This window comes from Mustela lutreola, chromosome 4, assembly GCF_030435805.1.
Source record: "Mustela lutreola isolate mMusLut2 chromosome 4, mMusLut2.pri, whole genome shotgun sequence".
Classification (NCBI taxonomy): domain Eukaryota; kingdom Metazoa; phylum Chordata; class Mammalia; order Carnivora; family Mustelidae; genus Mustela; species Mustela lutreola.
Window position 1 is genome coordinate 189,927,679 of NC_081293.1, and position 13,744 is coordinate 189,941,422.

General features: G+C 43.8%; 1 protein-coding gene across 5 annotated transcripts in view; it reads left to right on the forward strand.

Annotated features, from left to right (window-relative positions):
- AGK (acylglycerol kinase) overlaps nt 1–13,744 on the forward strand; it is a 71,761-nt gene that overhangs the window by 11,442 nt on the left and 46,575 nt on the right. For all 5 annotated transcript variants that reach the window (XM_059172053.1, XM_059172052.1, XM_059172057.1 and 2 more), the window contains exon 3: nt 12,274–12,313. In XM_059172053.1, the coding sequence (XP_059028036.1) occupies nt 12,274–12,313 (40 nt within the window). The remainder of the gene's footprint in view (nt 1–12,273; nt 12,314–13,744) is intronic.

Consider the following 13,744-nt stretch of genomic DNA (forward strand, 5'->3'; position numbering starts at 1 on the left):
TTCTGCATCTAATTTAAGCTCAGATTGTTCCTTTCACTGGAGATCTTGTCTTTGCTTATTCTGGCTCTGGTTTCTCTCCTAGTGATTTTGGTGCATGAGCCTTGGCACAGCATCTCAACAAAGACTCTTGCCTCAGTTAACGGTAGCCCTTCTCTTGCTCCTTCTGGCTCCTGGCATTCAGCTGAGTCCTTTGGCTCCATGCTCTGGCGCTGGGTCTGTCCCCAACCTTGGCCTGTAACCCCTGGCTCCCTCCTGTGGTTTTCTGTGGGGCATCTAGCTTCCTGGCCAGAATTCCCGATCCTTTGAGATTTTAAAATCCCATAACCACTATGAATCCCTCAATGTGAAACTTGCAAAGCAAATACGATACTATAGTGATGATCTTGGGTCATGTGTCCCTAGGTTTTTATTAATATTGGAGTTTCCCCCCCTGCCACTGAAAATAGAAACACTCATCTTGGTTATTATACATTGACTTTCATAAGTTGGGTGGGAGCCCACCTTTCAAGATCTGTGGCCAAAAATTCCTTAGAAGTAAAAATAAGTGGTTGTAAGTTGGCCTGTGGCGGGGGGTGGTTGTGTGTTTTCAATGTCATTCAGTTTTATTGAGAACTTAGTAATGATAATAATCATTAACACTTAATCAGTGCTTGTCATGTACCAGACACAATTCTAAGCATTTTATGTTTATTAACTCATTTTATCTTCTGAGCAGCTTTGAGATGATTATTAATCTCATACCGGTGTGAGATTAATAGCCCTGTACAGATGAAGAAACTGAGGGACAGCAAGATCAAGTCATTTCCCTAAGGTCACACAGCTAGTAAGTATTAGAGCAGTGATTCCAAGCCAGGTGGTCCTCATGTTAAACGCTCGCAATGGCTTCTGTGTCTAAGGGAGCATGAGAACAATGAAGAATCATAAGCTGAGGTTGTCTTCTGCTGTAGGCCCCATAGGGCATAAGGGAGGTATTAGAAGGTAGTGCTTCAAATCTGGGCTTCTGAGCCAGGCGGGTCTGGGTCCGAGCTTTCTCTTTGTCACTTGCTGGATGTGTGACTTTGGGCACAGCTTGTTAAACTCCACTTTATTTGTGCATATAGTATCTGGCAGCACTATACTGGGACACTTAGGACATATATTCACAGCTCCTGGCACAGATTAAAAAAAAGCAGTTACTTTTATTACAGATGTGTGAGGCACTCTGGGCTATGTCCTGTGTGAGGGTACAAAGTGAATGTTAGGGGTGACTAAGAAAAAAAAGGATTACTGTCAAGTTTTTTTTATTATGGAAATTTTAATCATAAAAATTAGAAGAGGATAATCAATCCCCATGTGTCATCACCCAGCTTCAGTAAATATCAGCATTTTACTAATCTCATTTCATTTCTCTGCTTTTTTTTTCTGGAATATTTTACATAGATGCCAGAAATTCTAGCTTATATCATTTATACTTCGGTTCCTTATCTTTAATAAGTAAGGACTTAAAAAAATCTTGCCATTATGATGAATCTAACAAAATTAAGTCTTTCATGTCTTCTAATATACAGCCCGTTTATATTTTTACCTATTATCCCTAGATTCTTTGTTTTATGGTTTTGTTCACATCAGTATCAAAACAAATTTTCACACATGCATTTAGTGCCTGTCTCTTAAGCCTCACAAACTCTAACCCCCTCCTTCTTCCATAGTATTTATAGCATTTGCCCTGGAGAATTTCTCATACTCAAGATTTGGTGGATAACTTACACCGGTCAGTGCTGTGCAGAGTCCTGTAGCCTGAGGCGAGAAGAAAAATCAGTGCTCCTGGTTCTCTCTTCAGTTAAAACTGTGATGTTTTGTTCATTGTGGGTCTTTGCATTCACTTGATTTTTTAAATTATTGTATTAAAATATTTGTCCCCATTGTGGTTTTTGTTGGCCTAAATTTTGCACCTGAGGCAGATGCATCCTTCTCCTCACTGTAGCCTGGTCCTGAGTTGTTTAATCTGTTCCTGTGTCTTGGAAACTGGTGATCAGACCCAGATGCTAGAGCTTTGCTATCTGAAGTGTGCACTGTGGCCCCGCAACACAGTTACTCCTGGGAATGGATCAAAAATGCAGCATCTCGGGCCCGACCCCATACCTGCTGAGTCCTAATGGACACTTAACCAGGTCCGCAGGAGATTTGTGTGTATACTGAAGTTGGAGGAGCCCTGCTCCAGAGGCATAATTGGATTCAGGTTTAATTTTTTGGTACGAGAATGCCTCATACATGTGTTATAGATTTTTTTTAAAAAAATATTTTGTTTAGAGAGCTGGCAAGCGGGCTGGGGGAGGGGCAAAGGAGAGATTGAATCTCAAGAGACTATGTGCGCAGTGCAGAGGCCAATGCGAGACTCAATCTTATGACCCTGAGATCATGACTTGAGTCGAAATCCACAGATACTTAACCAACTGCACCACCCAGGTGCTCCGTGTGTTGTGGATTTCTTATGGTATCAAGTCAGAAAGTGCGCAGCATTGAGTTGTTCTGTTTGGGGGGATATTAAGGTCGATCGGTGCATTTAGAGGCGATCGGCTTGGCCCACCCATTACAAAGTCGATACAGTCACTTCTGAGAGTTACTAGAGCCACGCGGTTAAGAGGAGGAGCGACCATATGGGTTAGAATGTTGACTTTACATCTGCCCGCAATGCACCATGGCTGGGCTTCAGTTCTCTGTAAACTGGAGATGATCGGAAACCATCTCCTCAGGTTGTTGTGCTGATTTTTCTTAGAAAAGGGCCAGCCACAAAGAACGCACGCACTCCCATCAGAAGTAGCCCTTCTTTTCTCTTTTGGCTTTGCATCCTTGTGGGAGAAAGCATCTTAACTAGGATGTGTTTGGAGTTGGGCCTTCAGCGAGTGCGACCGTGTGCTAGCTGATACAGAGGCAGAAGATGGAAATGCACTGCACGGTGTATTTTTGGAGATTGGCAAAGAGTTTGACTTCACCAGAGACTCCAGTCTCTAGGTTGTTTTTTTTTTTTTTTTCCCATTAGAATGGGAGGAAAAGCCCAATTCCGGAAGTCTTTGTGTAGGCAGTTTGTAGCATTTGGTGAGCAGTGGTGACTCGGTGACGACGTTTAAGGAGAGGAGCGGGTCATGAGCAAAGTTGGGCTCAGGAAGTGTCGTGCAGCCCCCTTAGGCAAGAGACCCTGGAGCGGAGGGCGTGGGAAGGCTGCAGGTGTGTGTGTGCGCACTTTGATAGTATACATACAAGCTGAGAGAGGCCAGACCAGAGTGGTGGCATTGGGAATGGAAAACTAAATGGAAGCAGTGAGGCTTGACCGTGTGAGTGATACGTGGGCATGAGTTCTGTAGGCAGGTAGACATGTTTGCATTTCACTACTTAGTAGCTATGAGACCTCTATCAAGCCCCTTAAAGTCCTTAAGCTCTGCATTTTGGTCTCATTCTGGGGTAGTGGGGTCTGGGGTAATGAGGTCTGCTTAGCAGGTGAGGTGTGAGGATGAAGTGAACTGATGCATGTCCTAGTGCCTGGTCCCGTGCCTGGCTCCTGGCTTCCCACCGTAAGTGCTTGCTCTTACCAGCATCAGATAGTGGACTGGCTGGTTGGTTGAAGGAGAGGAAGAGAAGTCATTTTTTGGTTTCAAGACTAGGATAATTGGTGATACAGAAAGAGGCAAGTCGCCTGGGAGAATTGGTTTGAGGAGGTATTATTCTATTCCCTTTTAGCTATGTCGTGTTTGAGACCCTGACAGCATATCCAGGGGGAAATGTGTTAGATTCCAGGAATAAATTATGCATGAGCCACACTTGACTGGACCCGTATTATTTCTTTTGGTACAGATTATGGTTTCAGTAATGTCTCGAGCTTCATCTTTAGGTATCTTGGGGGTTCTGACAAAGCAGATGTTTTACCTTGACATCAGTTCGGATTAGCCTCTGACTTTGCAGTTGGTGGTCTAGGCAGGGCTAGTTCAGCATCGGGGGAAGGTAGGGAGGGCTTTTCCCCTCACAGCTTTTCCTCATTTCACATTCTGTTGTGGTTTTAAGGAAACAGTTCGTATTGCTTTTCAGCCATTTCACGGTTCTCCCTCTCTTCTCTCTCTGCACAAGCTGATGCTAAAGTTTGGGGTATTAATAGGTGCTATTTAAAGAAGCTCATTTATGGGCAATTAAATAACATGCCTGTCAGCTCAGATTTGATAGGGAATGGGGAACTTTTTTTTTTAAGGTGCAATGAAGTTTAATTATATTCCCTTTCCTTTTAGCTCTTTTGTCATTTTATTTAGAAAACGGATTTTTTTTTTTTTTAAAAGAACCTGTATTCTTTCCCATATGTTGATGGTGGAGGGTGGGGTAGGGAGGACTGAGCTGGAAGGGCAGGAGGCGTATCTAAATTTTGTTGATTTCACATACTTTTCAGGGCTGTTTCTGTGAGTGGTATTAGCTTCTCCAGGCTGTGCTGAGAGAACTGTCCACTAACATCTCAGGTAGTGCGTGTCGTGGGACAGCAGAAACACTGACCGTAGGAGCTGGCTAGTTTATGATTTGCTAGGTCAAAAGGTCTGCCCTGTATCCTAGAGCCCAGAGTAAATACCCCTTTATACCCGTGGTTTATAGAAAACACCCGGTAGGCCTGGAGGGAAAGAAGGGACTCCCCCTTGTGTTTTCTTCTCGAACAGCTGACGTAACCTCTGTGCAATCTGTTTTCTGTCTTCCCTGTATCTGCCTAAGTAGAGGAGAGTACCTTGTGTATAATTTACAAGAGTAGCTATTTTCTCTAGATTTTTAATTTCAGTGAATCATCCGTTCTCGTTCGCTGCGGACTCGAGGGACTGATGCCCTCCCTCGCTCCTTCTTTCCCTGTTTTAGTAAATACAGTTCTTTGGAGAATGCCCTTGGCTTGCTTTATGTTGTTACTGAAAATGTTAAAAAAAGAAAAAAAAGTTGATCCTTGTATATTGTTGAATATACCACCAAGTAAAGAAATCCATCCAGGGGTACACTGACCTCAAGATTCCTGACGTAAGTGTGGTGTACTTTTCACTAGCCCAGACTGAAGTGGTGCCATACATTTGTCTTTTACATTTGATGGTAGACTGAACTTTGTTTTTCCTTTGCTAGACTTCCCCAGCAGCAACAGGGATGACAGATTGTAATGCCAGTGATTGCTCGTCTGACTCCTTATTTTCTCCCTGTATGTGCTCTAAGGGGCATTGAAATGAAGACAGTCATCACTTAATATGTGGTTATCAGTAGGATTTCTTCTTGACTTTCCTGACCATTATGGAACTTCTTTATCTCATTGTGGTTGGGAGAGGTAAGAAGATACAAATTTCTGAAGTAGCAGGTAGTACATCACGTGGAGGCCTGGAGAACAAGAAGGAACGTCATCCTCTGGTTGAGTGGAAAGACCAGACCAGAAGGCCCTAAAATCCTCTTCAAAGTCATCAATGTCTTTATGGTTCTCCTGGAGTTTGTGACCTGGCACTCTAACAATTTACTTGTCTCGACTGAGTATTCTTCAGGCCCAGAATATCCAGCATGTTCTTCAGCAGGCTGCATGTCTCCTTGCTTGGTGACAGATCTTTGTCTCGGGCAGAGATGAGCAGTATCGTCCCATGTGTGGTGCTTCGCACAGCGGCAGCCTTCCTGTGTTTGGGTGGGGAGCTGGGCTGTGGGGTGGGAGGGGGCGATGTTTACTTGACAAAGGTCCCCCACTCTGCACACAAGAGAATCTCTTCTCTAAGGTTATTTTCTGTCTCTGCTTCCGTTTCCACTGCATCCGGGTTCTTACACAGACAATCCTTGGGCAGTGCCACTGGCAATATCGTGATTAATTATTCTAGGAAGCTCAGAGAAGTTGAAGTAGTTGTTATAAACATCTAAGCTTGAAACCTGCTTTGTGGAAAGCAGAAACTGGGTTTGCGTGCACCAAGGGAAAAGCCAGTGGTAGAAATTGCTGTCCAGTTTGCCTCTACACTGTAGAAGGAAATATCTTTTTTGGGAAATAGGATGGATCAATATGATATTTTTTTCTTTCCATGTCAAGTTGTTATTGGAATAACAACTTACCTTATTTTGCAGTCCTGAAGTAATAAATAAAACCTTTATGGCGCAGAATAAATTGTGAGCATCGCATTTCCTGTGGTAGCAGGCACGTTCATGTTCTTCCGAAGCCTCAGGCAGAGTGACATCAGCAAATTTTTTTAATTTTCCAATCCAGAAGCTTCTGGTTTGTCTATCAAAGAACCTGCGTTTTAGTACTAAGCAGATCTTCAGGGACCTTTTTTGATGTAACTGTTTTAAATTGTGTTAAACTTCAATTCTCTTGGGAGGCAGCATGATGTAGTAGAAAGCGCATAGGCTTGGAATTTATATACAGTAGTTTGGGTTTTTTTGTTTGTTTGTTTGTTTGTTTGTTTTTGGTAAAAGGGTCTTAGGTTCACTTTCAGATTCTTGCCCCATTAGCAGTCTAGAATTTCTCTGATACCAGACTCAGCTACTGGGACAGTTCTTGTGGGGCTTCCTGGTATACCAAAAGGAGTTCCTCGTTCAGCTTTTAGATGGTTCTAGTTCCATTACCCTGTCCCCTGAACACGCGCGCACACGCGTGCACACTCGCACAGCCATGCGTCTTGATCTGTCAGGTGCCCATGACTGTTCTACGTCTTCATCCTCTGCTGCACCACAGCAATTTCTCCTCTTGCCCTTTGGTGGTGATCACAGTGAGCAACTACCCAGGCAATCTGTTGGCTTGAGAATGCCAAGTACTCCCATGAAGAATCACCTTCAGTTTCCCCCTACAGGACAAAGCCTGCCTGTGAGCCCTGTGAGTCAGTTTTTCCTGTTCAAACATTTGCCACTTACTTATTAAACAGTTATTTATTAAGCGCTGTTTATCTGCAAGAGTCTGTGCTGTGTGCTGTGGAAGAGAAAACGGTGAACTGTCCATGAATTCAAGGCAGTTGTATTGATGGAAAAGAAGACAAGCAGTTCTGTCTGTGGTGGGGCCAAGGGGTGGGTGGTGTTGTGCTTGGCGGTCTAGTTTTTAAAAGGGAGAGGAGGTAGAACGATCAAATCCCTGCAGGGGTAAAGCTCATTGTGTGCACTAGGAGGAGGAAACGCACAGCTTGCTGAGAGTGGAGGCAGCATCAAGGGCCTGATGGGGATAGGAAGTGGTTCTTAACCTCTTGCCTCAGTTGTCCATCACGTTTTTCTTTTCCTTTATTTAAAAAAAAAAATTTTTTTTAAAGTAACCTCCGCATCCAGCGTGAGGCTCGAATTCACAGCCCCAGGATCAAGGGTCGAGTGCTGCACTGACTGAGCCAGCCAGGGACCCCTCTGCACATTCTTCCTTTGGTTTTCAAGTGAGGCTCAGTGTCACTGTAGTTGAGATTCACCTGGCGTTCTCTGTCCTCTGTCACAGGGCTCAGGGCCTCTCTTCCTGGGGCTTCTCGCTTCCTTGTGTAGACGATCTGCTCCACTCTCAGCACTATTACCACGTGTGTCTTTAATTGAGATCAATGTCTGCAATCTCAGATGTGTTTCTAGCTGTCCCCTGGACCCCTCCACCTGCACTGGCCGCTATCCCAGATCTGCAGATCCAGAATGAACTCTAGCTTCCGGCCTCCCAAACCAGTACCTACTGCTGCCGTCCATCTCTGAGTGGTACCACCTTCGGCCAAAGGCTCAGTAAAAATATGTGGACGCTGCCTTCGACCCCCTCAATCCCCACGGACCAGTTGTTAAGTTTGCTTCCTAAATATCAGCTACCCCTGTGCTCTGCTCAGTTCTGGTTCCAGGGCTCATCATGGGCTCATCGCTGACCAGTGTTCCTGGAGAACCCACCCTGCTCCCTAGATCCAGACTTGCCTTGATATGGACTTCACGCTGCAACCAGAATGATCCTTCTAACATGTAAATCTGGTCACCTCACTTATCTTCCTGAAACCCTCTCATGGCTTCTTATGGCCCTAAAGGTCAAATCCTAATTCCTGAAATAGCTTAAAAGGCTGCTGGGGCCCGGGTGTTGCCTGCCCTCCTCTTCTGGGGCTCCTCCCATGGCGGGCTGCCTCCAGCTGTCCAGAACTACTTTCTGTTTCTGAAATCGGCCAGGCTCGTACTCTGAGGCTTTGAGAGGCTCTTGCCTTCGCCTGCGTTCCCCTTCCTGGTTTTGCCCTGCTACTTTTTATTTCTCCCCAGATCTAGACTGCAGTGTCACTTCCTGTAAAAAGCCTTTTCTAATTCCCTCAAGCCTAGGTTAGATATTCCTGAACGGGCCCCTGTTGCAGAGCACATAAGAGTCATGTCATGTTATGACTGTTGAACTGCCTCTCTTCCCTTCTATCCTGTGAACTTCGTGAGGATGGGGAGTGCTGGGTTTATGCACCAGGACATCCACACCTAGCACAGTGCCTGGCACGTCCTTTATCAAGAAACACGTCTCTTCCTTTATCACTGATACTTGCCAGGAGCTGTCCTTTGCCACGCGCTCGGAAGCGGCTTCAGGTCAGGACAGGATCTGGGTTGTACGGTACCCAGTGCTTCGTGCTGAGTGAGTTAGTTTCACCTGCTACTTTGGGGAGCTTTATCACACCTGAACTTATGAAAAAACACTATGAATGTAAATTTTAAAAATCAGATGAGATTAGAAGTAATGTGTGATTCATGAATGTGCTATCGAGTCTATATACTGATGAGTATTATGCATCTAGTATTGTCTGAAGTTAAGAAAAAGCATTAAAGCATTTATTTTGGGTTTGAATTCCAGTCTGCTGTTTAGTCACATGGTGATCTTGGGAAAGTCCATTAGTTCTCTGAGCCTTAACGACATCATACATAAAATGAGAATATATTGCCTGTCTGGCAGGCTTGTTACAAAGGTTAAAGGTTTGTGAAAACGGTGGCTGTGGTAGCTGGCACATGGGAGTTGCTCCATGAATTTCAAGTTATTTTCTCTTTTATTCCGGTAAAAATGCCTTTCCTGGAACATTTTTGGAATTTCTTTTTTGAAATAGTTTTCAGAGCTGGCTATAGGCGATCAGAATAGATCAATGGGAGAAATCTTTTTGTGGATATGTTTGATTTTTTAGAAACAGCTTGGTTCAGAGAGCAAAATCAAGATGGTTAATGCCATTTTTGATATTTAAAAAAATTAAGTATGATTATAATGAGATTTTCTTTTGTAGTATTTAAATTGGCACATGATCTGGCTTTCTCACAGGTGGCATTGACAGCATATTCCATCTGGCACATTAAAATCCAGGGAATTAATTATAAAGAAATCTTTTGATTTTGAATAGCACTCCGGTAAATCAAGAAGTATTAGCAAGCTCGAGAGAACTGAGGTCTTTAATCATATACTTAATCACAAGTTAACATTCAAAATTTTACTTCTAGCAAAAAAGAATTTAGGAAACAGTGAACCAAGGTGCTGTATTCTTGTATTTGGGGCCATTCTCTTTTCATCTAGGTCCACAGGAGTCCATGTGGCTGGAGTGCAGTAAGGAAGACGGTGTCTTAGGAAGGACCCCAAGGAGCCTGGCACCTTCAGAGGCCTGGCCCTAGTGGGAGGCGAGGAGCCAGCTGGGGGAATCGGGCAGGGATGTACGGGCAGGTGTGCAGCCATTGTAGCCGTAAGGGGGCTTGTACAGAACAGACTGTAGGATGTGTTCATCACAGAAGAGACTGGAGGTACAGGTTATTCTATCTATAGGAAGAAACAAGTGTTTGGAAGAGCACTTGTGGTTCTGTATGGTGGTAGTGGTACCCCCAGGGCCAGTGTGGAAGCCGGACTGAGGATTAGCCTAGACCAGGGGGATCCAGTGACATTGCTCAGGTTACTGCAAGGAACCCAGGTTTATCTGGTGATCTAGTGGTTACTAAGGATTTAGTATTTTACCTCAGCATTGTATAGACGTCATGAATGGGAGGTGTCAGGTTATTGACATGTTCATTATTTTTAAATATTTGACTACTCTGTACATTGAGTTGATTTCATCTTGTATATGTGTAAGATCTATGTAATTGTTGCTGTTGGGATGATTCACCGAGAGGAGTTGCTGGAGAGCATTTGAGAAGAGCGAAACGTGAATATTCGTGAACCTTGAGTGGGGGGAGGGAGAGAAGCCTGTGCACCTCCCTTCTGCTGCGTGGGAGTCACGGGGTGGTATCAGTCAAGTAAGTGGGACTGAACCTGGCAGTTAAGGTGCTTGTGGACTAGACTTCACAAGGGATTAGTCCCCGTGAGATGTTTGTTAGGGGACAGAATGCACTTTTGAGGTATGGCTTTATCATTTTAATTGAACATTGTTCTTAGGTTTCAGATGGGCAGTATTTTTTAAATTAAATTTGAATGCCAGTGTAGTTAACAGTGTTATATTAGTTTCAGCTGTGCCACATAGTGATTCAGCACTTCCGTACATCACGCCCTGCTCGTCACAGCAAGTGCTCTCCTTCATCCCCATCACCGATTTTACCCCCCAACCCACCTCCCCTCTGATAACCATAAGTTTGTTCTCTATATTAAGACTGTTTCTTGAGTTCTCTTTCTCTTCTTTTCCTTTGGTTGTTTTGTTTCTTAAATTCCACATATGAATGAAGTCTTATGGTGTTTGTCTTTGATTGACTTCTCTCATTTAGCATTTTACTCTCTGGATCCATCCATGTCCTTGCAAATGGCAAGATTTCATTCTTTTTTATGGCTGAGTAACACACCACATCTTTGTGCATTCATTAGTTGATGGGCACTTGGGCTGCTTCCATAATTTGGCTCTGGTAGAAAATGATGCTGTAAACGTAGGGGTGTACATATTCCTTTGAATTAAGTGTTTTTATATTCTTTTGTATTCTAAATACCCACAGACAGGCATCATTGCTTCTTCCCCTCACATGGTACTTTCTAGTTAAAGCTGACTGCTGTTGATGTCTAGGGTTTGTTCTTCAGTCTGGCTCTGGAAGAAAAATTATTGCGTAGCCTTGGACAGCAGCTGTGGCAAAAGGCGAAAGGTTGTTTATTCTCTTTCAGTTCAGACTTAACTATCAAAATTAGTTTTGGGTAACTGTAAAAATGCAAAATTTGAGGACTTCAATGTTAGAAGGAAGGTCTAGGAAGACTTTTTTTTTTTTTTTTTTAAAGAAAGAATTTAAGTGAAAGAACCCTTTTCTCTTTTTAATTCTTTCATATACATTGTTTATTGGCTGTTTTTAACTGTCATTAACCAGGTTGAAGTTACTATCTTAGCAATGCCAGCAACATACATTAGAGATGACTGACTCTTCAAGAAGATTCTGGAGCCTGGTGGGCAATCGGCATTTACAGTGTTCTTACAGTATAATGGCATAAACACATTTTAGGAACCTTTATGTTACATAGATGAACATTTTTCTGATAGAATGTTTTCATTTTTACAAGCCAGAGTTTCACCTCATGCCAAAATTTCCCATTTGGGCTGCAATTGAGTGTATGACAGTGACAGAAAAAATAAGAGATAACATAGTAGCAAAAGTGACTAAGCATCAAACTTATTTCTGGCAAATCACCTGAACAATTTCCACCAGATAAGGAAAATGCAGGATATGTGCCTTCATCTTGTATTGCTGTGCTAACAAATCACTACAAACTGGATAGTTCACACAACTCACATCTGTTATCTTACAGTTCTGTGGGTCACAAGTCCGACACAGGTCTTACAGGGCCAAAGTCAAGGTGTCAACAGGACTGCATTCCTTCTGGAGGCTCTAGGGGAGAAGCCATTTCCTTGCTTTTCCAGCTTCTAGAGGGTGCCCTCATTCCTTGACTGTGGCCTCCTCCCGTGTTGAGCAACAGCAAGCTTGCACCTTTCTGACCCTTCTTCCATTGTCACATTTGCTGCTGATCCCAGCCTAGAAAATTTTCTGTGCTTTTAAGGACCCTTGTGATGAGATTAGACACCCCTGCCTAATCCAGGACTGTCTTCCTATCTCCAGATCCTAGGCTTAATCGCATCTGTGAAATCCCCTTTGCCACCTAAGATAACATATTTTCAGGTTCAGGAGATGAGGATGTGGACATCGTGGAGGGAGGGGTCTTGTGCCCCCCATCCTGTGGGAACACTCAACATAGGATTTCTTTCAGAGAAAGTTCTTTTCACATGTGCTCGTTATGTGTCACAGGTTTTGAAGAGACTTTCACTTGGGTGTTTTATAGGGAAGAGTTGGGCATATTTAAAGAAAAAAAAAGCAGTTTTGTTTGGATTGTAACCTGCTTATTAAAGCTAATGTTCGTTCTTTTGTTTGCTTTGATAGTGACAACCTGCTAAGGAGAGCCGCCTGTCAAGAAGCTCAGGTAATACCACTGAGTGTGCTAAAATCAAAACCTGCTTTATCTCTGTTGCGCAGCAAACTCGGGCTAACCCCGGGGGACAAGCACGGTGCCTTGCCTCGGTGCAGTGTGGATTTTTTCCCTACCGTAGGGAGGATGAGTCAGGCCGAGAGCCAGCTCTGAACAGAGCGGGAGGAAGTTAACCATCTGGTGTAGAGCAGTTCCAACGCCCACCCTTTTAGATCGTTTACTTCTGGATCAGTCCTAAGAACACATACTTGGGCTGGTTGGAGCCCTGGGAGTTTGATCATGTCTGTGGTAGTCCTTAAAGATCGGGCTGAGCCCTGAATCTTCCCTGATCCAAGTAACCCCTGAGGATTTCTGTTCAGAACACGCGTTACCCCTTAAAGTCAAATGTTCTTTCAAGGCATTGATTCATATTTTTAAAGCCTGTTCAGCACAGCTGATTCAGACCATGTGAGCATTGTTCTCCCAGGCCCGTGATACTGCTCTGAAATAATCATGTATCCGGCAGTATTATAGTTGCATTATAGATCTTTTCGAGTTCAAGACCACATTTTTGTTGTGTCCTCCCCTCCAAGTTTGTAGGTTGTGCCTTGCAGGTGAGTTTCCATGACTGAGTTGCCTTTTTGTTGTATGTCATTTAAGCTGATGATATCAGAAATACCAAAAAAGAAACTTGAAGTAAAAAATGACAAAGGTATGATGTATTTAGTGGAAGGAGGTGGGCGGCAAACCTCATGTTTGTTACGGAAATGTTTTCACGGGTGACAGTGACAATAGATACTATTAATACATTGCTCTTTTTGGTGGTGATCTAACTGCTCTAAATCTGTGTTTTAGGAGTTTGATTACTTTTCCGTTCTATCTCCTGTGGCTCTGCTGTTTTGAAAATGAATGATCCCCACCCTGAGCTGATTTTCCATTAGCAAATGGGAAAGCTTGGGAGGAGAGCCTTTTCTTGGTCCCCCAGAGGAAGAGTGGTCACAGGGTCCTTGCTTTCTTGTTGAAGGAGAATGCTTTCCCCTCTGCGCTGAGTGCCTTCTCGTCCTTTCTCAGAGACTCTTCTCTGGTCACTGCTCACTCTCCATATTTCCCCCTTCCCATGCCGGAGTTCTTTCTGTCCCAGCCCCCATGCAAACAGAAGCAGATTCATCCTCGGAGCCGACTCCAGTTACTTTTCCTGTTGATGGCTGCCCTTTACAGTCTAAATTCCTGAAAGAATGGTTTTTTTAATCTCACATAATCTCAACTCCCTGTAGTCTTACAGAAGCTCCTTAATGCGCCGTAAACCTGCACCTGGAGTTGCCAGTAGGTGAGAAACCAAGACACAGAATAATCTGGAACTGTAGATCTGGAGTCTGGTAGGCCAGAGAAACTGGCTGACTGGAAAACTTTTGCCCACATTCCAGAAAAACTATGGGTAGCAAAAGA